Genomic DNA, 27,921 nt, shown 5'->3' with positions numbered 1-27,921 from the left:
ACTATGTGGTCTACAGCCAAAGATGGAGAAGATGTATACCAGTGGTGGGATTCAGCCAGTTCGCACCACTTTGGGAGAACCGGTTGTTAACTTTCTGAGCAGTTTAGTGAACTGGTTGTTGGAAGAAATCATTAGTGCAGAGAACCAGTTATTAAATTATTTGAATCCCACCACTGATCTATACCAGTGATGGCTAACCTTTTTGTCATCGCGTGCCAGGAGAGGGGGGGTGAGGGAGGTTCGCGCGTGCACATGCCCACACCCATAATTCTATCTGCCCTGCCCTGCGCATGCGCGTGCAACTCCCCCTCCCCCCTGCTCCTGGCATGCGATGGCCTGGTAGGCCCATTTTTCTTTCTTACCTGGCTCCAGACTCTCTCTATGCATCTGGGAAGGGCGAAAACAGCCTTTCCCACTCCCTCGGAGGCCTGAAAGGGCCCATTTCCCAACTCCCGGTGGGACAGGAAGTGATGTGTTTTGCTGTCCCCAGTCTCCAAAGCCTCTCTAGGAATCTTTGGAAGCAGGGGACAGCAAAAACGTCACTTCCTATCCCACCGGGAGTTGGGAAATGGGCCCTTTCAGGCCTTTGGAGGGCCTCCAAGGGAGTGGGAAAGGCTGTTTTTGCCCTCCGCAGATGCATAGAGAGGATCTGGAGCCAGTTAAGAAAGAAAAACGGGCCTTCCCCACCCCACCCACCCCAGCCCCTCTGGAGGCAGGAAACAGCCTGTTTCCCTACTTCTGGTGGGCCCAGAATGCCCGAAAATCAGCTGGCCGGTGTGCGCATGCGCCCCAGAGCTGAGCTGGCATGCCCACTGATATGGCTACGCGTGCCACAGGTTCGCCATCACAGCTCGATACAGTCAGTAAAAACAAGACCAGGAGCTGACTGTGACTCAGATCATGAGCTTCTCGCTGCAAAATTTAGACTTAAATTGAAGAAAGTAGGGAAAAGCACTAGGCCACTCAGGTATGAATTAAATCATATCCCTGATGAATATACAGTAGAGGTGACAAATAGATTTAAGGAATTAGATCTGATAGACAGAATGCCTGAGGAACTATGGACGGAGGTTCGCAACATTGTACAAGAGGTAACAACTAAAACCATCACAAAGAAAAAGAAAGGCAAGAAAGCAAAATGGTTGTCTGAGGAAGCTTTACAAATAGCTGAGGAAAGAAGGGACACAAAAGGCAAGGGAGAAAGAGAAAGATACACCCAGTTGAATACAGAATTCCAGAGAGAATAGCTAGAAGAGATAAGAATGCATTCTTAAATGAACAGTGCAAAGAAATAGAAGAAAACAATAGAATAGGGAGGACCAGAGATCTCTTCAAGGTATGAAGATATGAAGGGAATGTTTCATGCAAAGATGGGCATGATAAAGGACCAAAATGGCAGGAACCTAACAGAGGCAGAAGAGATTAAGTAGAGGTGGCAAAATTTAATGATTTCTTTTAAAAAAAAATTTACGGGATATTGTTCACATTGTTTTTTTGCTATAAGCTGCCCAGAGTCCCTAGGGAGTTGGGCGACATAGAAATGTGACAAACAAACAAACAAACAAACAAACAAACAAACAAACAAATAAATAAATAAATTACACTAATAAATTAGAACTATACAAGAACGAGCTTAACATCCCTGATAACCACAATGGGGTGGTCACTGAGCTCGAGCCATACATCCTAGAATGTGAAGTCAAAAGAGCCTTGGTAGTACAGTGGTCTAAGGCACCCTGTTATTAAGCTGGTTATTAAGACCAGCTGCCTGCAATTACTGCAGGTTCGAATCTTGCCAAGGCTCAAGGTTGACTCAGCCTTCCATCCTTTCTAAGGTAGGTAAATTGAGGACCCAGTTGTGGGGGCAATAAGCTGACTTTGTATAAATATACAAAAGGATGAAGGCTATTGCTGAGCACATTGTAAGCCGCCCTGAGTCTCCGGAGAAGGGCGGCATATAAATCAATTTTTTTTAAAAAAAAAAAATGGGCCTTAGGAAATCTGAGCAACAACAAAGCTAGTGGAGGAGACAGTATTCCAGCTCAGCTATTCAAAATCTTAAAAGATGATGGGGTAAAAGTGCTACACTCAACAGTGGCCACAGAATTGGAAAAGGTAAGTTTCCATTCCAATTCCAAAGAAAGGCAATGCTGAAGAATCGCACCATTGCACTCATTTCACATGCTAGTAAGGTTATGCTTAAAATCCTACAAGCTAGGCTCCAGCAGTATGTGGATCAAGAACTATCAGAAGTTACAGGCATGATTTCGAAGAGGCAGAGGAACTAGAGATCAATTGCCAACATATGCTGGCATCATGGAGAAAGCTAGGGAGTTCCAGAAAAACATCTACTTCTGCTTCATTGACTATGCTAAAGCCTTTGATTGTGTGGATCACAACAAATTGTAGCAAGTTCTTAAAGAGATGGGAGTACCATACCATCATATTTGTCTCTTGAGAAACCATATGCGGGTCAAGAAGCAACAATGAGGGGGACTTCCTGTTTGCTGCTGGCCGCCGCCAGACGTTCCTTTGGGATCGTCAGCTTCCACTGCCTGTCAGAGCCGCCTTCACAACGGAACGGCGGCTCGAAAAAACTCCGTTCCCATGAGGAAACGGAGATAGAGCCGGCAGGGGTGGGTAGAACTCTCTGCAGAGTCCCAAAAGTTTTTCTTTTACTTTTGGGATGGAGCGGATGAGATGCCCCATATCCCCAGCCGCTGCTCCGGGCTTTGGGAGACCTCTGCTAATGCAGAGCCAGGCGTCAAAAGCAAGCCTGCGAATTTGACAGATTACTCAAAGAAAATGTGAGCTGGACCTGTAATACTGAAGCGCAAGTATTTTACTTATCTTTTAAAAATTACTTAAGAGAATAGAGGAAGAGAAAGAGGAAAAAAGTTTCTTTTTAAAATGGCGTCTGCCGCGGCTGGAGAAGAGTTTGAGAGGGAAAGTTCTTCCGTTTTTTATTATTACAATGTAGCGGAATAAATACCACTGGCTACATTTGTAGATAAAACTCCGCTCCTGTTTTTGTTTTTCTCTTTTTCCCTTGTTGCTGGCTGGAAGTCTTTTGTCTTGTTTTTTTTTTTTTTCTTCTAACAAAGCCTGCTTAGGCGGAAATATGGCACTGAGGCTTGTGAAGTCAGACAAGCAAATAGGTGGGGGGGATTCCCCCACTAAGAATTTAAAGGAACAAGTTTTAACTCTTCAGTCCCAGAAACCTGATTTTAATATAATAGAATTTCTCTTAGAGGAGATTGAAAGAAGGGATGAGATTGTGAATCAGCAACTTGAAAAATTTAAGCAGGAAACTAAGGAATTGGTGAAATCCAAGTTTGACTTTTTGCAGCAAAAAATTTTAAAAGTGTCAGAATTCATGATTCGGTTGGATACAAATACTAATTTACTAGAGTCAAAAATGGATGAAATTCAAGATAAATTGGACAATAGAATTCAAAAAATTGAAAATGATTTGTTAAATATTCAGGATTATAGTTCAGAAGAAAAATTTAAAATGGATGCTGACCAAAAGTCTGGTAATGTAGAAAATCTGCAACAGAGGATTGATAAAGAGGTTCTAAAGATACAATATAATTTCACAGAATATGCAATAAGACTTAGAGGTTTGCAGGAAAATAACAGAGATGACTTAAGGAAAATATCTTCTGAATTTCTAGCTGGGATTTTAAAGATTCAACCTGAGGAAGTGTTTTGTAGGATTGACAGAGCTTATCGAATAAACTCCTGGACTGCCAAGCAAAGGCAATTGCCTAGAGATGTGGTAATCTATTTTTCAGATAAAGAAATTAGGAATAAAATTGTGCAAAATTCCTTCAATTCTAATTTGCAATTGTATGGAAGAAAGATTTGGATTTACAAGGAACTCCCACCTAAGATATTAATGGAAAGGAAGAAATTTGGCTTTCTGGTGTCTGAGTTAAAAAGGAGAAATATTCAATTCCGGTGGGACGTCCCAGTTGGTATTATATTGAGATATCAAGGAGAAAGATACCAGTTAAATACTGTTGAAAGAGCGGAAGAATTTTATCAAAATAGGTTGAAAATGAATTTAACGTCTTCAGATATAATACAGGATAAGCAGAAGGAGCTGGAATTAAAGACAGAGACTGTACCAGATAAATTGCCTTTGGACTTATCGGATACCCCAGCTGGATTATCTACAAATTTGAGAGAAGTGCCATCTGATTTTAATGTGATGACTTATCAAGGCAAGGACAAGCATGGAAACCAATTAGAGGATATACAAGGGATAAAAAAGAAACGCGAGACACAAAAAATTAGGATGGAAGTCAAACCCACAAAAAGAAAACAAAAAAAGAAATAGGTTGTACAAAAATAGAAATTTCTAACCCAAGCAACAGTGAAGCCAGTGATTTTAAAATATGAATGATTATGTGAAAACATAGAGGAGGCGACATATTGGTCAATATCATCCTGAGGATAGTGGCAGATCTCTGCATTGCCGTAATTTTGGGACATGGAAAGAGCCTCAAATTGATGGTTTTGAATTATCTACTTTGAAACTTCTTTTTGTGTTGATAAATATATTATAATTATCTTGAATTATAAGGCAAGAGAATCACATTGGGACATGCAGAAGATCGGGTTGTTACCCAATACGATGATGGAAATTAATAATCCTGATGAAACCCACAATTATTATTATATGGAATATAATTATAATGTCACTCGGGTGGTTGTTTTTACTTTTATATATATAAGAAGATGTTTACTACTGATGGGGGCAGATATGATTGGAGATCTTGAATAAACTGTTGCATCAGCAAGCTATGTTACCCTATTATGGATGTTGGTTTTAACAATCCAGTGGAAAGACTTCAAGAAGATATTATATGGACTATAAATTTAAAGTTATTGTCTTTTCTTTTTTTATTTAGATATAATGGAATATATATATATATATATATTTAAGTAGTGTGGGCAGTGAATTAAAGATATCAAGAATTGTTGTGTATGGTAAATTTGTAAGACAGTGGGTGAATAAGCTAGCTACAGACTGATTAGTTTAAGAAAAGGGATTTTTAAGTGATACATTTAGGGGAGTGGAGGAAATGGATAGAGTGGAATAAATGTTAAATTAGATTTTATGGGGAGCCCGCTTTGAAATGTTATTAAAGTAGGACTTATCGTATAGTTTTAAAGTGGAAGGTGGTTTTGAATTGTTGCAATAATGTATAGATATAAAACACTATTATGCTAAATTAGAAGTTATTTTATAATAGTTATAGTATAATGTGTTTGTTTTTTTTTGTTTTTTTTCTCTTCTTCTTTTCTGAAATGTATGGATAAAGGGGGATTTATAATACTTTTAGTAAGTAAAGGTCAGTATTTTGAGGAGGGAGTAAGTAATCTGTTATGAATTAGGGTTTTTTTTTGTTACGAAGAAGTCACAGGGGGGGAAGGGTGGGGAGGGGGGGTTAGGGAGGGGGGGGAGGGGGGGGAAAAAGGGGGAAAAATTTGTATTTGAAAACCTTTTCAATAAAAAAAAAAAAAAAAAAAAGAAGCAACAATGAGAACTGGACATGGAACCACTGATTGATTCAAAATTGGGAAAGGAGTCCAGCAAGGCTGCATACTGTCGCCTGCCTATTTAACTTATATGCAGAGCACATCATGAGAAAGGCGGGGCTAGATGAATCAAAAATAGGAATTAAGATTGCCAGGAGAAATATCAACAACCTCAGATATGCAGATACCACTCTAATGGCAGAAAGTGAAAAGGAACTAAAGAGCCTCTTGATGCAAGTGAAGAAGGAGAGTGCAAAAGTTGGCTTGAAACTCAACATTAAGAAAACTTAAGATCATGGCATCCAGCCTTCTCAATTCCTGACAAATAGATGGGGAAGAAATGGAGATAGTGACATATTTTATTTTCCTGGGCTCCAAGATCACCACAGATGGGGACTGCAGCCAAGAAATTAAAAGATGCTTGCTCCTGGGGAGGAAAGTTATGGCAAATCTAGACAGCATACTAAAAAGCAGAGACATCACCCTGCCAACAAAAGCACATATAGTCAAGGCTATGTTTTTCCCAGTTGCAATGTATGGCTGTGAAAGTTGACCATAAGAAAGGCTAAGCGCCAAAGAATTGAGGCCTTTGAACTATGTGCTGGAGAAGGCTCCTGCAAGTCCCTTGGCTGCAAGGCGAACAAATAAGTCAGTCCTAGAGGAGATCACCCCGACGGCTCTTTAGAAGGCCAGATCCTGAAGATGAAACTCAAATACTTCGGCCACCTGATGAGAAGGAAGGACTCACTGGAGAAGAGCCTAATGCTGGGAAAGATTGAGGGCAAAAGAAGAAGGGGACAACAGAGAACAAGGTGGCTGGATGGAGTCACTGAAGCAGTAGGCGTGAGCTTAAATGGACTCCAGAGGATGGTAGAGGACAGGAAGGCTTGGAGGAATGTTGTCCATGGGATCGCGATGGGTCGGACACGACTTCGCAACTAACAACAACAACAACAAGACAAACTAGAAATAAAAATTAAAATAAGCAAGAAAATGGTAAGATGAATATAAAACACTGGCACCTGATGGATTACATCCCAAAATTCTGCAGGAGCTGGCAAATGTTATCTGAGAACCATTATACCATATCTTTCAAAAATCCTGGAGCACTGGGAAAGTACCTGAGGATTGGAAAAGGGCTGATTTGGTTCCCATCTTCAAAAAAGGAAAAAAACAGACCCAGGAAACTACAGATCAAACAGCCTAACATTAATACCTGGGAAGATACTGGAAAAAATAATCAAAGAACAGATCTGCAAACATCTAGAAACAAAGTTATAACTAAAAGTCAGCATGGGTTTGTTAAAAACAGATTATGCCAAACCAATCTTATTTCATTCTTTGACAAAGTGACTAAATTAGTAGACCAGAAAAATGCTGTGGGCATAGTATATTTAGACTTCAATAAGGCATTCAACAAAGTAGACCACAACCTACTTCTTGGTAAACTAGAAAAATGTGAGACAGACAGCATCACCACCAGATGGATTTGTATGCTCTTCAATATTTTCATAAATAACTTAGATGAGGGAATAGAAGGGGAACTCACCAAATTTGCAGATGACACTAGGCTGGCAGGAGTAGCCAACACCCAGAAGACAAGCTCAGGATCCAAAAGGATCTTTACAGACTTGAACAATGGGCTCCAACAACATGAAATTTAATGTGGAGAAAAACAAGCTTTTACACCTAGGGAGGAAAAACCAAAGATACAAGTACAAATTAGGCAAAACCTGGCTCAAAAACAGGAACTGTGAGAGGGACCTTGGAGTCCTAGTGGATGATCACATAAACATGAGCCAACATGTGCAGCAGCAGCAGCCAAAAAAGCTAATACAATCTTTGGTTACATAAACAGAGGCATAGAATCAAAATCACATGAAGCATTAGTACCACTTTATAAAACCTTATTAAGACCACACCTGGAATACTACATCTAGTTTTGGTCACCACATTACAAAAAACGTCTTGGTAAAAATGAGACTTTGGAAAAAGTGCAAAGGAGAGCTACTAAGATGATTAAGGGCCAGGAGACAAAAACATATGAAGAACAGCTTTGGGAATTGTGTATGACCAGTCCAGAGAAAAGAAGGGTGACATGATAGCAACATTCCAGAATTTAAGAGGCTGCCACAAAGATGGGGCCAACTTATTTTCCAAAGCACCGGAAAGCAAAAGAAGAAACAATGGATGGAAACTAATTAAGGAGAGAAGCAACCTGGAATTAAGGAGGAACTTCCTAACCAACTTAGCTGGTTAACCAGTGGAACAACTTGCCTTCAGAAGTTGTGGGTGCTTCATCACTGGAGGTTTTTAAGAAAAGACTGGACAGCCACCTGTTTGAGATGGTATAGAATCTCCTGGTTGAGCAGGAGTTGGACGAGAAAACCTTCAAGATCCTTCCAGCTATATTCTCTATTCATTTCTAGGCTTGCAGGAAGAGATTGGCCTTTATTGGCAAATGATGGTCCCTGAAAGTGTCTTCAAGATCCAAGATTACCTGGATTGTTCTTTGTAGATAATGCAAACAGAAGCAAGCAAGAATACAAACGCAGACTTAATTGTAGGTGCATATGTTATTGATTATTAGCTGCCCAGAGTTGTTCTTAAAATGAGTAGCTAAATAAATGTGTTAAATAAATAAATAAAAGCTGGATTCAAGGAAAAAATTCCTGAGATGGGATAGGTAACCAAGTTAGTAAGACATGTTATAGTTAGATTAAAATGAGTGATCCAACTTTGCTATTTTATTTCTCACTCCCTTCTTTTAGATTGCTTTAGAGAATGTTTGGAACGTATTTCCGGGTTGGTTTTTATAGCAGCAAATTTGGAGACCTGGATGAACAAGAGTTTGTCTACAAAGAACCTTCTATTACTAAATTAGCTGAAATTTCTCATCGACTTGAGGTAAGAGCTAAAATATCCTCAAAGGAGATACAGATGAAGCAATTTAATAATGATTGAATATGTAAGAGACAACAGAGGCAACGGAGATTGAATTATGAATAGGAACACTGCAATAATTGTGTCTCTTTAGAACATTTGCATGCACAGCCTTGCTCATATGGCTTGGTAAGAACTTTCTGAAAAGAAAATTCCATTCTTTCAGAAACCTATAAAGGTAGTCCTCCACTTACAACCACAATTGAGCCCCAAATTTCTGTGGCTAAGTGAGTTTTGCCCCATTTTATGACCTTTCTTGCTACGGTTGTTAAATGAATCCCTGCAGTTATTAAATTAATAACACAGTTACTAGGTAAATCCGGCTTCCACATTGGCTTTGCTTGTCAGAAGGTCACAAAAAGTGATTGTGAGACACTGCAACCATCATAAATATGAACCAATTGCCCAGCATCCAGATTTTGATTATGTGACCATAGGAATACTGCAATGGTCATAAGTATGAAAAACAGCCATAAGTTACTTTTTTCAGTGTCATAATATTGAACAGTCATTAAATGAATGGTTGTAAGTCAAGGACTACCTGTATACATTGTGCAGTGTGCATATGCATGGTGGTCAGACTAACTGATCTCCATACATTCTTATCTAGGCAGTAGTATCAACATACTTGATGTTTTATTTATATTAATACAATCTATTAATATTAATATATTTATGTATTAGATTTTATCTTGCCTTTATTATTTTATAGATATTGTAACTCAAAGCATATAATACTGCTTATCCTCATATATTCCCTTAACAACAACCCTGCAAGTTGGATTGGGGTAAGACTTTGGGTGGCCCAAAGTCACCCAATTGGCTTTCATGCCTAAGGCGGGAATAGGACTCATCTCCTGGTGTGTAAGCCAGCACCTTAACTAATACACCAAACTGGCTCTCACTTTGATAAGAATATAATTATAACCTTCTATAATATAGAAGATAGCTGTTTGCCAGTACTTGAGGGGTTGTCGCAAAGAAGAGGGGGTTAATTTGTCCAGAATGGTATAGAACCGTGATGGCAAACCTATGGCACACATGCCAGAGATGGCATGCAGTGTCCTCTTTGTGGGCATACGAACCATCGCCCCAATTCAGCTCCGTCACGCATGTGCTCACGTCTCCCACTGGCCAGATGAACTTCGGGTCTCTGCTGCGTATGTGCGGGGCGGGGTGCATGAGGGGACCCGCGTGCATGCGCAGGGAGGGGAGGCATGCATGGGGGTGAGGGCGAGGCACATGAATTGTTCTTTTGAAGTATTTACCAATAGTATATAGTTGAAAACTAAAAGGAATGCAATTATAATGGGTATTATGACTGTTCTTCTTCCATTTCTAGATCAAACTTTAAACTGCCAGAATGAAGCCACCTTCTTGGCTTTGTTATTGGTGAAAAAAAAAGTCATTATTGCTACATGTTTCTGGTAGTAGCCGACATACCAGGGAGATGCAGAAGGGTGCAACTGCATCTCCCTGTCAAGCCTGAAGCTGACCTGGCTGCGGCCGTTTCCTTTTCTGTGGGTTTTTTTCCTATCGAGATTTCTTTTCACATGGCTTCAGGTTGACACAGCTTGGAGCCGAAGGTTGGTAGAGGTAGATGGGGTTTTGTAGCCAAAACAAAATAGCTCTCTGGTAAGTTAGAGACATTCCAACGGCTGGCTGGCCAGAGGAGGAGGAGAGACATAACCAGGCAACCAGCCAGTATCCAGATTGGACAATGTGAATTATTGTTTTGAGAAAACAGGAAACTTATACTTTTTAATGTGGTAGAAAGTGCGGGAACATTCAGAGCTGGCTTTCCACCAGTTTGTGCCAAGATGATATCCCCAAATAAAACTGTTCTTTGAGGAACCAACCTGCCTTGGAGTCCTGTTTGAAATGGGTGTATTACTTGGAACCCTGACACTCTCCACATTCCCATTGTTAAGTATTGAATGACAATTCAAATGGACCAATTAGAAGCAATCAAATAGAGTGGGAGATTTAAAAGCATGTCAGTGGCTGAAGCCGTGGACAACTCCCTTTAAAAAAGGCTGCTGCGGCTAGGCAATCCATTGATGTACCAGAGCTGAATAAACTCATGTAACTGCAGTGCGTGTCCTGTGTCCTTACTGCGCCCACTATTCTACACTGGCGACGAAGGTGGGATCTCAGAAGGACAACCGGACACCAGGTTACTGAACCTCCACGTGGCAATCAGCGGCCATCGAACCCAACGGCCAAGCAAGATGTCTTCAATCATTCCACCCGCACCATTCAATCCAGCTGGAGAAGACTGGGAATCATACATGGAAAGATTCCACATGTTCCTGGAAGCAAACGATCTGCTAAGCCTATCGGAACAAAGAAAGAGGGCACTCTTCCTCACACACTGCAGAGCCGCCGTTTTCAAAATGTCAAAAGCCTTAGCCTCACCGGCAGAATTGAGAACAATGACCTGGCCAACACTACAAGGCATCCTGAAAGCGCACTACTCACCCCAAGCCTCATCCCTGGTAAGACGGCATGAATTCTACCAGAGGGACCAGAGGGAAGGAGAATTGATAAGCGAATTCATAGCAACACTGCGCGAAATAGCCACCGCTTGCGAGTTCTCAAATCTGGACGAGGCCATGAGGGATCGTTTGGTGTTGAGGCTGAGGGACCTCACTTTACAAAGCCGATTACTTGCAAAGCCCAGAATAATGTTTCAAGAGGCTACGGAAGAGGCAACGGTGACCGAGGCATCCCAGAAATCCGCAGCCGTAATGAAGAAAATGACTAAAGGGCTGCAAGGGAAAGAAGAATCATCAATCCACTACGAGGATGTGGAAACCGAATCGGAAGAAGAAGAGGGGGACGAAGTACATCACCTCCGTTCGGAACAGAAGGGAAGACCCCAGGACAAAGGGAAGAAAGAATTCTGGTGTGCAGGATGTGAGGAAACCACCCACGGACGGAGTGCAGGTTCCGAGGTGCGATCTGCCAGTGGTGCAACCGGAAGGGACACATCGCAAGAGCCTGCAGACCATCCCAACCAGCATTCTGCAGAAACAGGCAAAGAAGCCCACCACCACCAAGAACCAGACAATTCCAAACAAACAGGAAGCAACAGTTTGGAAGAAGCTGTAGAAACGAGGACCACGGGTCGGATAGGGGTGAAACCCATCAAACAATTATCATGGGCCATGCGAACGTGGGAAGAACAAAGAAGATGGAAGCGACCGTTTACATCGAGGGGAGACCATGCAAAATGGAGGTCGACTCAGGGTCATGCCTATCCATGGTCTCCTGGACGACCATCAAGCAGATAATCCCCAGCCTCACAACCAGTGCACTCAAGCAGCAAAGACTCACCCTAAAAGACTATCAAGGGAACTGGATTCCGGTATTAGGCATTGGAAAGTTCAATGTAAAGTTCAAGGACTTCCAGGGGAAACTGCCCCTTACCATAATGGACCGGGAAAGACCTAGCCTATTGGGTCTGCAGTGGTTCGAACCTTTGGGACTGACAGTAACTGGAATCAATCAAGTTGAACACGAAGGCTGGGAAGAGGAACTGATGAGGGACTTCACAGACATTTTTGACAGCAAAATATCATTTAACCTAGATCCCCAAGTTGCCCCTGTCAGAATTAAACCTAGGAGGGTTCCTTTTGCTCTACGGCCCAAAATAGATGAGCAACTGGATAAACTCGTTGCCCAAGGGGTATTGGAGCTGGCGGACCATGCTAAGTGGGAGACACTGATAGTAACCCCCACGAAGCCAGATGGGTCAGTGCGCCTCTGTGGGGACTACAAGAGCACCCTGAATAAAGCATTACAACAGAGCGCCTACCCAGTACCTGTCATGCAACACCTTTTACACTCCCTGAGGCAAGGGAAGATATTTGCAAAGCTCGATCTGGCCCAGGCATACCAACAGCTACCTGTAGATGATGCCATAACTGAAGCGCAAACGATAGTCACGTACAGGGGAGCATTCAAGTGTAAACGTCTGCAGTTTGGGGTAAGCATAGCCCCAGGACTATTCCAAAGTCTTTTGGAACGCCTGTTACAGGGAATAGAAGGAGTCGTTCCCTATTTTGACGATGTGTTGATTTCAGCCATAAATCAGAAACGACTGCAACAGCGTTTAAGGGTAGTGTTAACCAGATTCCAAGAGGTGAGGTTGAAGGAAAAAGGGACAAATGCCAGCTAGCTGAAAAACAAGTGGAATTCCTGGGATACCTAATCGATGGTTCAGGAATACGACCCACCCTGGGCAAGCTAAAGGCGATCAGAGAGGCACCAACCCGCACAAATAAAACAGAGCTGCAGGCATTTCTGGGGTTATTGAACTTTTACAATATTTTCCTGTCACAGAAAACCACAATTGCTGAGCCACTACACCAGTTACTGGATAGGAGAAGAGAGTGGATGTGGGGGAAGAAGGAGAAGAACGCGTTTGAACAGATAAAAAGACTATTAACCTCGGACAGCATATTAGTGCAGTACAATGGAACGTTACCATTAAAACTGACATGCAATGCATCCCCATTTGGCATTGGAGCCGTATTAAGCCATCGCATGCCGAACGGCAGAGAAGCCACCATCGCCTTCTACTCGCGGACACTATCCAAACCAGAAAGAAACTACAGCCAATTGGATAAAGAAGCATTGGCCGCCGTGGCTGGCATCAAAAGATTCCATAAGTACTTATATGGAAAAAGATTTAAGCTAATAACGGACCACAAGCCGCTCCTAGGAATCATCGCAGGAGACAGACCTACACCCCCCATCCTATCACCAAGAATGCTGAGGTGGACGGAATTCCTCGCAGCCTACAACTACCAACTAAAATACAGATCGGGAAAGACCATCGACCACACTGATGCAGTCAGCAGATGCCCATTACCGGATCCAGTGGAAGACCCAGCACCAGCCACAACTACCTTGCTAATAGAAACCATGGAGAACACTCAAATCTCGGCTGCAGACATCGCAAGAGCAACAGCAAGAGACGGGACTTGGGCGCGGGTTTTGAATTGGGTCTGGAAAGGATGGCCTGAGACGGGCATAGACACTGAATTCTAACCATTCAAAACAAGACAAACGGAACTATCAGGATTGAGAGGGTGTTTGTTGTGGGGGGATAGAATAATAATTCCGAAATCGTTAAGGAATGACATATTAGATTTGTTACACGAGGGACACCTGGGGATAGTGAAAATGAAGGCGCTGGCAAGAAGCTACGTCTGGTGGCTGGGGATGGACAAAAAAATAGACATGGATAGCTACTTGCACACGCTGCCAGGAATCTCGCCTAGCACCACACACAGCACCCACACATGATTGGGAGAATCCCGGGGCACCTTGGTCCCCCATACACATAGATTTTGCAGGGCCGTGCCAGAGAAACACATTTCTGATCATCGTTGATGCCTACTCTAAACGGTTAGAGGTAAATTTAATGCCATCAACGACAACAGAAGCAGTCATCTGAGTCCTCCGGAGACTGTTTGCAACACATGGTTTACCCGATCTGGTAGTCTCGGATAACGGGCCCCAGTTCGAAATGTTTCTAGCCAGCCAAAGGCATGCACTATCCGCACTGGGAAAACCATCCACAAATGGATTGGCTGAAAGGATGGTGAGGACGACAAAACAGGGCTCAGGGGACATACAGGCAAAAATAGATAAACTACTGAGCATACAGCACATCACACCCAGTGCCAACACACATAGAAGTCCCACGGAACTCTTTTTTTTTTTTTTATTGCAAAAGTTTTACAATTACATTTTCACCCCTTTTTTTCACCCCCCCACCTCCCTCCCCAAACTTCCCGTCCTCCCTAACCCTCCCTAACCCTCCCCCCCCAGACTTCCCTATTATGTACTCATAACTAATAACACTGATATATAAACCTGAACCCATCCCTCCCCCTATATAATTTTTCCTCTTTGTCTCTTTACATTAAGATATTTCTAATACATTATTTTCAAATAAAAGCTATTTGATACTTTCTAGTTTGGTATTTGTTCTGAACATATTCTATCCACCTTTTCCATTCCCATTCATAAGTCTCTTGTGAACAATCTTTTAAATATGCTGAGATCTTCGCCATCTCTGCAAAACTTGCCATCTTCAAAGTCCATTCCTCGATAGTAGGCAAAACTTCATTCTTCCAATATTTACCTATCAACAATCTTGCTGCTGTTATCATATACAATATTAGTTTTATTTCACCCCGTGTAAAACCCTTAACTATACCCAATAAAAACAATTGTGGAGAAAATTGAATTTTTTTCTTCAAAACATTCTGCATGACCCACCATATTTTTATCCAAAAAGCCTTAACTTTCCTACAGGTCCACCAAACATGATAATACGTAGCATCCAAACATTCGCATCTCCAACATTTTGGCTGAACATTAGGGTACATACATGACAACTTTTTAGGATCTAAATGCCATCTATAAAACATTTTATAAAAATTTTCCCTCAGATTCTGCGACTGTGTAAATTTAACATTCTGAACCCAAATTTTTTCCCATGTTTCCAACATCACTGGTTCTTCAAAATTTTGTGCCCACTTAATCATACAATCTTTAACTAATTCAGTTTCTGAATCCCTTTCTAGCAAAACATTATAAAGCCTTTTAATATGCATTGGACCTTTCTCTCTTATATGTCTAACCAATTCTTCCTCATGCAACATAATACCAGTTTTTTGGTCCTCTTTCCATCTCAATTGTAATTGATTATATTGTAACCAGGTTAAATTAATCCCTTCGTCCAACAGTGTCTGCAATGTCTTCAGAAGTCCCACGGAACTCTTAATGGGAAGGAAACTAAGGTCTACTTTAGACAGACGACACCCCCATTACAGCACAGAGAAGCCAGTTGATTCCACCAGCAAGACTAAACAGTTCCAAGTGGGGGATAAAATGTACGCAAAGAATTTTAGCAGAAACCCCTTATGGGTCCCAGCAGAAATAACTCAACTCATAGGCCCTCTATCCTACAGGATAGAGATGGAGGACGGCTGGAGCTGGAAAAGTCACATAGATCAACTCAGGGGCTGATTAGTCAGAAGAGAACACGGATCACAAGAGGGAACCCAGGGGTGAGAAAAGGAAATTCACACAGAAACAGACCAGACCCTACATCAAACACTACCAAACAAACAAAAGGGACAACACTCAAACCCGACTAGAGACAGCGAACACTTATCTGGGGTCCAGGAGGGAGTTCTCAATAGCAGCAACAGTCCACCGTTCCAGCTGGGGGAGGAAGGAATAAACATCCAACAAAATAGGCCCACGCCATTGGCGGAGTTCAAGAGCATTCTGGAGGCGCCTCCAGGAGAGACACAGAACTTGACCTCTCGCTCCAAGATCGCTGGAACAACTGAACTGCGCAGGTCAAGTTGTGCCCCAAAAAGACCCGCCTATTTGCGCGACTATGTGGCTTGAGAGACTTCAGGATTGGTCAGTGCTGATCTAGAGGGGAGGGGTGTTAAGTATTGAATGACAATTCAAACGGACCAATTAGAAGCGAGCAAATAGAGTGGGAGATTTAAAAGCACGTCAGTGGCTGAAGCTGCGGACAGCTCCCTTTAAAAGAGGCTGCCGCGGCTAGGCAATCCATTGCTGTACCGGAGCTGAATAAACTCATGTAACTGCAGTGCGTGTCCTGTGTCCTTACTGCGCCCACTATTCTATACCCATAGGATGTTATCTACTAAGAGTCTCCACTTTAACTTATTTGTTTTACTTTTTTTTTTTAATTTGATTTATATGCCGCCCTTCTCCGGAGACTCAGGGCGGCTTACAATGCGTTAAGCAATACATGTAGGCACTCCAACTCTCAACCTAATCAAGGTCCTCCAAGTAGTGTAAGGGAGATCAGATCCTTCAGGCATGTCCTCCTTTAATATTATTCTTTGCTCAATAGTCTCCTTCCTCCATCTTTTAATTCAATTTTGTTTTTGTGTACCCTCAGGAATGTTTGTTCTTGCCATAAAGCTGTTCCTAGTTCTGAGTTGATGAGCCTGGGACATATGTCTGCTCAGAGCATGTTGAGGGTCATTATCTTGCTTAGTTCTCTTAGCATCTGCTGCTACTTCTCTCCTGATCTTAGGTGGGGCAATGCCAATGAGAGGATACATTTTCTTAATTAGTGTAGGTTGGAGACAACCTGTCACTAAGCATACTGCTTCATTGATGGTGATATCAACTTGTTTCGCGTGTGCAGATGTGCCCCACACTGGAGCAGCAAACCTGGGAAAGCCAGGGATAAGAAAACGGATCCCACAGGAAGTATTCAACTATCTTGTCACTAGACATGTGGTTAATCCTCATTCTGATGGCCTGAGGTATCCAGAATGATCTCAGATCTTGTTGCCTTGGCAAAATTGTCCTGTTTTGTTTTCCATTCAGGAGTTTTATGCTGAACGTTTTGGCCATGAAATGGTGGAAATCATCAAAGGTTCCAATCCTGTTGACAAGACCAAACTGGATCCTAATAAGGTAGATTCTACTGTGCATAGTATTAGACATTGCTGTTTTATGGGTGAACTGTATATTTAAGGCAAGAAGACATGAGTAGAAAGAAGCTGTGGGTTTCTAAGCATAGCAATTCCTAAATATTCCTAGGTAAGAAGTAATTTGCCACATTTCTTCTTCCATACTATATACCCCAGTGGAAATGCCTTTAAGATTTCTCCTCTCATTCCATAAGCTACATATCTTGTTTATAGTTTACTAAAATGACAAAGTTATCAGAACACTAGTCCTGTTTCCTCCCTCCAAGAATCCAATGCTGATTTTGGGAGAGCTGCTCTCTTCTCTGCTCACTTGTCCTTGTTCAAATTCTGAACTCCAAGCAAGCAAGTGCCTGATGCAACAGTGCTGAGAGGATGCTGATCCTTTCTTGTCTTGTCACAGGCATACATCCAGTTGACGTATGTGGAGCCTTTCTTTGACACATATGAACTGAAGGATCGTGTCACATATTTTGACAAGAACTACAATCTGCGCACCTTCATGTTTTGTACTCCTTTCACATTGGATGGACGAGCACACGGGGATCTGCATGAGCAGTTCAAGCGCAAGACTCTGATAACCACTTCTCATGCTTTCCCTTACATCAAAACCCGCATTAATGTCATCCACAAGGAAGAGGTAATTGGAGAATCAACTCATGGAGCTGGCAGGGGTCAAAATTACTGGGAGTGAAAAAATTGCAGAATATGATTTGTATGCAAAATTCAGATTACTGTAATTTATGGCATATGAAAGTAGGCTTAAAAGTGTTTCAGCAGTACATTTTTAAAACCTCAGAAAAGCTAAATTCAGACAAAGAAATGGCTAGAAAATATTGTACTGTGTGAATGCAATGCAGAATTCTGCAAACTGTAGCATTCCCAGGCTACACTTTGTAAATAGGTCAAGTGAGAATAAATTATGCAAAATAGTAATTGTAACATTCATTATAAATTAAATTATGTGCTAGAGGTCAGACAATTATAACCATTAATATAACATACTGTATGTAGAGCACATGAATCCATCTTTTCCTGATGCAAGACTTGGTTTGGAAGTAAATTTATATAAATTTTTGCATTTATACACATTGTTTTAAGCACAAGGAGGTAATCTCCTGACAGTTTTGTTTATGTTTGCCTTGTCTTGTCTCCAGATTATTCTTATTCCTATTGAAGTAGCCATAGAGGACATGCAAAAGAAGACTCAGGAATTGGCTTTTGCCACCCACCAGGACCCAGCTGATGCCAAGATGCTGCAGATGGTGCTTCAGGGATGTGTTGGAACCATAGTCAACCAGGTACCCAACCACGGAATGGGAAGAACTGTTTTATTGCAGGCAGAGAGGCTTCAGGCCTAGTTAAGTGGGGTTGAGTGAGAACAGAATTTAATCCTCTTGGCAGAGATAATAGTTGAGGAACAAAGATGTTGCAAAATGAAGGAAACATGAGCTATTACATAATGATGGATATGTGATACACAGCAACTGCGGAAGACCCTGGGCTTTAAGTTTGGGGATGTGTAAGCATTGAGCAGCATTGATTGTGTTTGTCAGTGATCCATGGAAGAACCTGAATAGAGGTTGTAGGTAGGAGAACTATGTTCTCATTATAGGAGAACTATGTTATCAGACACAATGGAGTGGCCAGCATGAATAGGACTATGATGAGGCAGGGGAAACGGGAAAAATGCTACTGGTTCGGACCGGTTCTGCCGTCCAGGTAGGGAAAATTTTGACTGATTCAGAGAACCGGTAAAGATAATTTTGATTGCTCTGCCCACCTGCCCTCCCCCTCCTCTTTCCTCTCCTATATTCTGTTGTTTATTAGCTCAGCTGATTCACACGGCAGAGCGATTGCCACCTCAGCTGAGCTAAGAAACAGCAAATGAGTCTTAGTCTCATTTGCCCTCAGCTAGAATAATAAAGGGAAACTTTCTGCAGCTGTTCCCCCCCCCCCCCAAGCAGGGAAAGGAATACTAGCTTTAATGAGATGTCTGGGCATTCAGCCAAGAGCAATTATCACCTCCTTACAATCTTGGGAAGCTGCAAACCACCTTGCCTGAATTGAGAAACTGCCTCAAAAGAAACTGTCTTTTGCTTCCTCTGGAGCAAAAGCAGAGAGCCTCTTCCAAGGAAGATTTCTCTGTCTTCTATTTTTCTTCCACAGCAGAACAAAAAAGCCTCTTCCTGTGAAGGCTTTTCCTTTATTCTGATTTTCTTCTGGAGCAAAAGAAAGCCCTTTCTAGTGAAGCAGTTCCACTGGTTAATTGTTCTCACTGTCAGGAAGTTTCTCCTTAGTTTTAGGTTGCTTCTCTCTTTGTTCAGTTTCCATCCATTGCTTCTTGTTTTGCCTTCTGGTGGTTTGGAAAATACATAGGCCCCCCTTCTTTCAGGCAGCCCCTTAAAAGCCTGTTGCCTATCACACTCTTGGCCAAAGCATGTGAGCCATTTCCTCCTTTCAGAGGTCCATGAAAATACATCTATAGTATGTAGATAATAAAGTTGAAAAAAGGTGAACAACATTTTTACAGAACTATAGATACGTTGAGGCTGGGTGTGACAAGGAATGGCTGGGAAGGGAGTGGCCAGACGAGGCACCCCTTGATGTGAGTGACATTGAGTTGGCCATGCCCACCCAGTCACATGACCACAAAGCCACACCCGCAAAGCCACACCCACAGAACCGGTAGGGAAAATTTTTAGATTTCACCACTGAGGGGAAACAAGGTGATTATGTTGATGCAGTGGGTACCAGTGGATTTCTAGGTACAATTCAGTGTTGTCACCTCTAAACCCCTTCGTGGCTTAGGCTCAGGCTTTGGTTACCTACAGGTCTATCTTTCTTCTGAGGCCAATCATTTCTGCCCAACCAGTAAGACCAAGTAGAATTGACATAGAATTGACTCTTACACTGCAAAAACATATGGACTTCAAAATTCAACCAGGGTAAATCAATAGATGCAATTTATATAGACTTCTATAAAGCCGTTGATTCAGCAATACATGACAAGCTACTTCTAAAACTAAAATCTTATGTCATTTCCAGATTCCTGCATAAGTGGCTAGCTGCGTTCCTATCAAACAGGCAACAAGTAGTCAAAATAGGGAATGCCTTATCTAACCCCGCACCTGTTATCAGCGGTGTTCCCCAAGGCAGCGTTTTGGGACCCACACTCTTTATACTTTATATAAATGACCTTTGCAATCATATTCTAAGCAACTGTGTTCTTTTCGCTGATGGTGTAAAACTATTCAACACCACCGACAATGCTGCTACTGTACAAAAAGACCTTGATTATGTGTCAGAATGATCAAACGATTGGCAACTCCAAATCTCAACCAACAAATGCTCTGTCTTACACATTAGCAAAAAAAATCAGAACACAAAATACAAGCTGGGCAGATACGACCTAGCAGACGATCCTCACTCTGTCAAAGACCTTGGAGTACTCATCTCAAATGATCTCAAATGAAGTGCCAGAGCTCACTGTAAAAAGGCATTAAGAGTTGTTAACCTAATCTTGCGTAGCTTCTTCTCCGGTAATATTGAACTGCAAACTAGGGCATACAAAACTTTTGCCAGACCAATTCTTGAATACAGCTCATCTGTCTGGAACCCGCACTGCATATCAGACATTAATACGATCAAACGAGTCCAGAGATATTTCACGAGAAGAATCCTCCACTCGCAACAAAATACCTTATGCCACCAGACCTGAAATTTTGGGCTTAGACAACTTAGAACTTCACCATCTTCGATCTGACCTAAGTGTAGTATATAAAATCATCTGCTACAATGTCCTACCAGTCAATGAATACTTCAGCTTCAACCAAAACAATACAAGAGCACACAATAGATACAAACTCATGGTAAACCGATCCAAACTAGACTGCAGAAAATACAACTTCAGTAACAGAGTTGTCAACGCCTGGAATGCACTACCTGACTCTGTGGTTTCTTCCCGAAACCCCCAAAACTTTACCCTTAGACTGTCTGTTGTAGACCTCACACCATTCCTAAGAGGTCTTTAAGGGGCATGCTTATGCGCACCAGCATGCCTACTGTCCCTGTCCTAATGTTTCCTTTTATTCTTATCTATTTCATGTATTCATAATTATGTTTACACTTGTATCTGTTATCTAATACATGCTTTATGAAATACATAAATAAAATAAATAAATAAAATATTCCCGGTCATGGTTATAAAACAATGTCATTTAAAGGATCCTAGGAGACATGTCTTCTCTGTGCCTGCCCCTTGGAACAGCATTTTCTCTGAGGTCCATATGACCTTATTCCTGCTGTATTTTCATAAAGCGTTAGGAATATGCCTCTTTCAGTAGGTCCTGAGGCAGGATGAAATGATCAGCTTTCTTGATAGCGCTCTTGATAGGGCATCTTGGATTTAAAATTGTTTGAGTTTGGTGTATGGTCTATGTGTTACTGTTTTCTTGGTTCTTGTTTTATTTTTTATTTTATAATGTATAAGCCGCCTAAAGATACGCCAGTGAATGAGGCAGCATTCAGGTTAATAATTAAATAAAAATGATGATGTCTAAGAGTAGCCTAAAATTGAGTATGATAGAGATGGAATGGCAAGGGAAGGAAATCTTTCCACTTGTGTCCCAGATCCTGGCTCCAGCTCAGGCATTTTTACCATACTACATCTCCATGCCCTTTTTGTTGCAGGGTCCTCTGGAAGTGGCACAGGTATTTTTGGCTGAGATTCCTGATGACCCCAAGCTCTATCGACACCACAACAAACTCCGACTGTGCTTCAAAGATTTCACTAAGAGGTAATGCACAAATGCTCATAATGTAAAGGCTTGGGTGGGAAAATAAAGTGGGCTCCACCCAAGAAGACCTCTAGGCAAAACTCTCAATATAGATAGCCATCCAAGTATGATGTGTTAGATTAGAAATGACCCTTAAAACTTGCAAACATCTCACTTTAATCCAGATGCAACTGTTTTATCCCAGAACATCATTGCTGGGATTAACATGAGGCTGAGATTCCCGCGTGCTTTTCCTCCCTTTTCAGAGACCCATTTAGATTATATGAGTCTTCGTAATAGAGTCAAGAAATGTCTTTTTGGGCAGCATAAAAAGCAACTCCAAGTTGATATACCAGAAATGGTCTTAAGGAATGAAGGGGATTTCTTTTGTAAATAATATTGAGAAGGTCAGTGAAAAGGCATATACAGAATTTGTACAGGACCGAAAAAGTTTTCTTAGATAATAACTTTAGAGAGCTTGCTTCTTAGACACAGATTTCCCTGATTCACATTACAATTAAAATAACTTCCAGCTATGCTAAAGGAAGATCAACTGGAATTCTGTTTTAATTGTAATGTGAATTTACAAACTAACCTTCCCGAACGATTCTGCTTTCCAGAATAGAGCTCTGGGAGGAGGTTGTTAAGAGGATTGGAGCATGAAGATGAAGGATGTCTCTGCCATGTGCTCCCTAGAAGAGCTAATGGAATACTCTGCTTTTACTGTATTGACCTGCATCCTGCTTCCACACACAAAATATATCAAAGTAATACATATCCAGGTTAATAGAACTGTGGTGAGGATCCCAAAAAATCAGCAGAGTACAGTGCTCCAAGGAATAGACTGTGGTTGGGGAGAGGTAGGTTCCTTTAATGGATTGAGGAGAGCCAAGTAAAAGATCCTTTTCAAATATGGGACTCACCAATGACTTTGGCCTATCTCTGTTAGATGTTCTGGAGATAAAATAAGAAGAGACTCCTGTGTATACTTTCAGCAGGTGGCAGTATCTAACCAACTATATCTAAGCTCAGTAGCTAAGCAAAGATGTTCTGATTAGTACTTAGAAAGCATGTGGACATGTTCACCAGCATTCAAGTTCAGCTCAAAAGTGACTATCTTTTAATCTTCTTCAGGTCATAGGAGATAGTCAGCACAAATGCAGTATTTTCTCTTGAAAGCTGGGGGTGGAGGGAACGACTCCCCTAATTTTATACCTACAACAGCAACTGTACAGAGTTAGGCTGGACTAAAAAAAAAATTGGACTGTCTAAGAGAGCTTCATGAGTGAGGGTGGACTTTTATCTGGCTCTTCCTGGTCCAGTAAAAGAAGATAGCTGAAGCGGCCCTTACACACAACCACTTGTCAAGTAACAAAGCTGCCTCAATTCATTTGTGTCAGTATCTCTTTTTGAATATTTTATAGAGCTGAGTATTCTTCTCCACTCCTACTCTGACCCGTGATCATTTTAAACTGGGTAAAAGTTATTTATGGAAAATTCTTATGGCATGCTCTTAGAAGCATCTAACATTTCATTATGTTAATTAAAGCAACTTCGTTCACATACTGGCGGTAACAATTTCTCTTGACAATTTTGTCTTAACAAGGAAAGATAGATACAGTGCCTCTAGAAAGTTGGGCTAATGCTAAATAATTCACTGCTGTCCATCCCTCATACACAATTTATACAGTTGTGTATTTTGTCTTTTGTATTAAGTTTTGCAAAAAAAAAAAAAAATTGTTTCAGTTCTTAGTGGACCAAAGAAAATAGTTTCCTTTAATGTCAGCCAGGCCTACACAGTCCCCTTTTGGTTGGCTAACTTTAGTCTGTTTATTAACTTGATATTCAGCTTTTCTTCTAAAAAGGTCCAGACAACTAAAAGTAAAGCCAATCTTTTGAAAGGATTTCTTCAAAGGAGTACATTTTGCAGCACATAAGTTCATTGCCAAGGCCTTCTGCAGTTCAGTAAGGGTGATCTGAGGAGAAAGGTTTGTCCCCAGAACATTCTAAGTCTAATAGACACTTCAAAAATCTATCTCACTTTGACGGCATTTCAGGCTAGAAGCTGGGAGCAATTACATCAAGGTTGGAACACTTAAACATCAGTAAATAGCCCAAAGGAGGAGACAGAAAACCCTTTGAGGACTCTGTAAGCCATTGCCATTATGCATATCCACCTGAATATTTTCTTAGATGTGAAGATGCCCTTCGTAAAAGCAAGACACTGATTGGACCAGACCAACGTGAGTTCCTGCGAGAACTAGAGAGGAATTACCAGCGTCTAAAGGAAGCCCTGCACCCACTACTCAACCACAAAATCCCTCAACTCTACACACCAGTTGCCCCTCATTCTGCACACAGGTGAGGCCTACATGCCCAGCTTGCCTCTGGTATGAGTAAACACTTCAAAATGGAGGCTCAGAATCAAAGTGCTTTGCACAGGCAAGTTTATTGGTACAATTTCACCACTATTACACTTAGGGGCCTTTCCTAATTTGTTGGTTTTGTTTACATCTTTTGTTCCTTAGGACATAAATGAATCCCACTTAATTCTTCTAAGAATTCTGCTCCCCCAAACCAGGAAATATAACCTTATGTGGCTATCCAACACAAGGTGCTATACTGTTGGATTATACCCAAATGTTTAGAATGTCAAAAAGTAGCACAGGGGCACTGTAAATTGTCCGTTGCTTGTTTTCAAGGGACACAGTTTTTATGTTAGGGCTTCTTTAAATCTTATAATGACTCTGATTGTGCCAGTTGTTTTAGAGAGTTCCTGCTTCAGAATCAGACCCAAATCTAATGCAATTCTTTTCTTTATTCAGGAGAAGTATACATTTCTGCTTTTGCTATTTCACTCTTTCCCCACATAATGTAAATTCCTTTCCAATATTTGTTTGAAAACCTTCTTCTATTTCTCCCCCAGAAACTCCTTTAACAGATTGTGTCTGCGGAAGATGGAAGCCTAACCTGGATTTCTTGAATTGCAAGGAGCCTAATTTATGAGAGGAAGTACTGAACTTTGCAGCCACCAGAGTTTCAGTCTTAATGAAGGATTGTGCACTTACTTTGCACTGGAAGACAGTATTGAGATTCTTGCCCTATTTTTCCCTGGCATTGTTCAAGATTTGAAGACAGAGTTTCAATCAAATAGAAGGAAAATATTTGTTGAAGATGGTAGTAGGGAGGAGTTGACTCCCAAATTCTGCCGTTGAAGATGAGCTCCACCCTCAGGAAACTTCTCAGCACACAGCCATTTGGGTTGGGAAGGCTAGGTCAGATCTCCTGCAGATCTTCTTGATCCAAGTGGAGAGTTGTGTCATAGACACTGACCTTGAATTTCCATATACAGCAGGTAGATCGAAAATGTAACTCTAGATGGACTTGGAGGTTCCTTCATTGTGGTTTCTCTGCTGCTTTCTCTTTGAAAACTGAGGTTAGCTGAAGAATTTGAAACCCTCCACTATTCGTCCAATCTCTTCTTTTGTTCTGTTCTTTTCACACTTTTTTGGCTTTTGGTCACTTGAAATATCCAGTTATTTATGGATCCATAAGAATCTGTAAGAATCCATAAGGCTTAGTTTCTGGATCTCATTCCTAACTCAGGGAAGAACATAGTGGTATCTAGGTCAAGGTTAGAAGATTGAAACCTTATAACACCTGGATTTGATTCCTGCATATTCCTTGATCTTCCCAGCCAGAGTTTGGGCTGAAACCGAGGAATTATAATTTTTATCTCTGTTGCTCTTTGTCCTGTCTCCCAGGTTTTTATTAAGAGCTCCTAAACTACTTTTTAGAATCTTTTATCTATATTTGCTACATGGACCAAAAAACTTCTAAAGTCTTTCCCAGAAGAGGCACATTGTCACTCACTCTCTCCTTCCCTCTCACACATGCAAACAAACTACATCTGTGCATTCTACAGAAGGATGAGGAGGTAGGATGGGTGAAGGGAAATCAAATACATAGGTGGTTTGTGCATTTGTTTCTTAAGAAAATTAGCATATTTTCCTCTTTGTATGTTTCTCTCTTTTCCCCCTCTCACCCATGCTTCCCCAGCAAATGATGCAAGCTAAACTTGAATTGTAAATGATATATATTCTTCTCAGAAATATTTTCCTGGGCAGAGCCCTTGACTCTATAGAGGTAGGGTGAAGGATTTCTGGGAAGATAGGTGGAATATGTCTGAAGAGTACTCTGATTTAATTGGAAAAAGTATGAAGTTATATTCCAGAATGTTCCAGATAGTCTTTTTAATTTTCAGGAACATACAGAAACACACTGCCATTTAAATACAAGGATGTCCTGACTATTATGATTCAACCTAGCCCTTTAAACTGAAGTCTTCAATAACGGTAGAAAGCAACAATTGGTTAGCAGCTCATCATGGCTGTGAGTCTTTATCTAAAGCTGCTCCTGTTTGGAATCGAAATACACCTCCAACATTTTCTCTAGATCAGAATTCTGTCTTATTCCAAGTCTATGATGGATAGCTGAGCCTTGATTTTTGTCTTGAGGAAATTATAATAAACTTTATTTATAATACAATTATTAAAATGAAATATGAAATGTCTGGCCCCATTCTTTTTCATGGATACCAAAGCCTGTCTTATTTGCATGTCAGGCATTGAAGAAATCCGTACAAGCTATATTTATCCGATATCATAATGAAATCAGCAATATGATGGAACCTGTGTCCCATGAATTTACATTTTTGAAAAGATCAAATTTCCAGCCCCCATTGCTAAAACAAAAGCTGAAGATTCTGTGTAATATTTGAAAATTATAAGGGGAGATAGTGTTGAGATAGTGCTATTATTGTTGTGTGGTCCTTTTTCTTGCTTTTGCCTTGATATGTTTATCTCTTCTTCCTTACTGGGCAGCTAGTGATAATCTTTTCTTTGACATTGGCAAAGCCTGCAGTTCTAAAAACATATTCAGTTGTTTAGTTAATGTAAACTGTTAGCCAGAATTATCTGTATTTGGAGAAGTATGATGTGACTGTCCTTCAGCATTATTTCCAGATCTGTAGAGCTGTCATATCAGGGTAAGGTGCCCAGTTTGGCTTTATCTCTGGCATAGAATGACTGAAGAAGAGTCATTGGGGTAATTGGCTATTTGCTATGAAAGAGGTAAACTTTCCAAGCCAAGCGATTGCTGGGAATTTTATCCACATGATTTTCTTTTAACAATATAGCAATAGCACTTAATACTGCTTCACAGTGCTTTACAGCCCTCTCTAAGCAATTCACAAAGTCAGCATCTTGCCCCCAACAATCTGTGTCCTCAGTTTTTCCAGCCTTGGAAAGATGGATGGCTAAGTCAATATGGAAATGGTTAGTCATTGCCATCTTTTGGGATAGTTTTCAATTTATTAGTTGGGCCTCCCATCCATATACTGCCCAGGTTTGATCCTTTTTAGATTTTCAAAATCAACAAAAGCCAATTGATGGGGTGAGGGGGACAAGTGCAAATTTGAAGAAAAAAGATTGTGAATATGACAGTGAAACAATAAATAAAGCGAAGTAAAATCAGGAAGGTCTGCTATTCAGGAACCATTAAATAATTTTGTCAAGCAGGATAAAAAATTACAATGATGGAAGGATTCTATTGGCAGATATGAGATCCTTGTAGCAATGAGAATTGGATGAAGAAGCTAATGATAGAGTTGCAGTACATAGTCCATCTCTTGTCAGAGGAGTCGTTAGAGTTGAACATTGCTTGGCCAAGAAAGTAGGGAGCAACAAAACTCCTAAATGTCAGTGTTGGGGAGGCTGGGCCCTGCACATTTGTTCTGATGGCAGAAAAATAGCCTAAAGAAGAGACATGAAAGGAGTCATCAAAAACCAGAAGAGCTGTCTTGGGGAAGAGGGTATGGATAGGTCCATAGGTCCAAAAGTAGAAGAAGAACCAAGCTTCAGCAATTTTCTGAGCACATGAGTTATTAAGCAAAATAGCCGGTTCCCCAGAGTGATGAATATTTCAATCCCTGGACATTTTCAAGCAAAAGTTGGACTTCAATTTGTCTAGGATGGTCTGGGGATTTCTGTCCTGGGCAGTAGATTGCATTAGAAATCCTCCAAATCCCTTCCAAGTCAGTGATTCTAGGATGGAGGACATTCCATTGGAAGGCAAAGGGA

The 27,921-nt window shown here is 41.1% G+C and overlaps 1 protein-coding gene across 16 annotated transcripts in view; it reads left to right on the top strand.

The window, feature by feature from the left end:
- Positions 1-26,350, top strand: part of DOCK6 (dedicator of cytokinesis 6) — a 185,925-nt gene extending 159,575 nt beyond the window's left edge. For 15 of the 16 annotated variants that reach the window (XM_034437790.3, XM_034437787.3, XM_087888527.1 and 12 more), the window contains 7 exons: positions 8,332-8,457; positions 16,900-16,989; positions 17,407-17,643; positions 18,161-18,304; positions 21,696-21,802; positions 23,975-24,142; positions 24,708-26,350. In XM_034437790.3, the coding sequence (XP_034293681.1) occupies positions 8,332-8,457; positions 16,900-16,989; positions 17,407-17,643; positions 18,161-18,304; positions 21,696-21,802; positions 23,975-24,142; positions 24,708-24,750 (915 nt within the window). In that variant the 3' untranslated portion in view covers positions 24,751-26,350. Of the gene's footprint in view, positions 1-8,321; positions 8,458-16,899; positions 16,990-17,406; positions 17,644-18,160; positions 18,305-21,695; positions 21,803-23,974; positions 24,143-24,707 lie in introns of all 16 variants that reach the window. The other variant, XR_015732802.1, reaches the window with a different exon arrangement.
- Positions 26,351-27,921: the final 1,571 nt, after the last annotated feature.

The sequence above is a fragment of the Pantherophis guttatus genome, chromosome 2 (assembly GCF_059756535.1).
Source record: "Pantherophis guttatus breed Tessera chromosome 2, ASM5975653v1, whole genome shotgun sequence".
Lineage (NCBI taxonomy): Eukaryota > Metazoa > Chordata > Lepidosauria > Squamata > Colubridae > Pantherophis > Pantherophis guttatus.
This window is presented reverse-complemented; position numbering and strand designations above follow the sequence as displayed.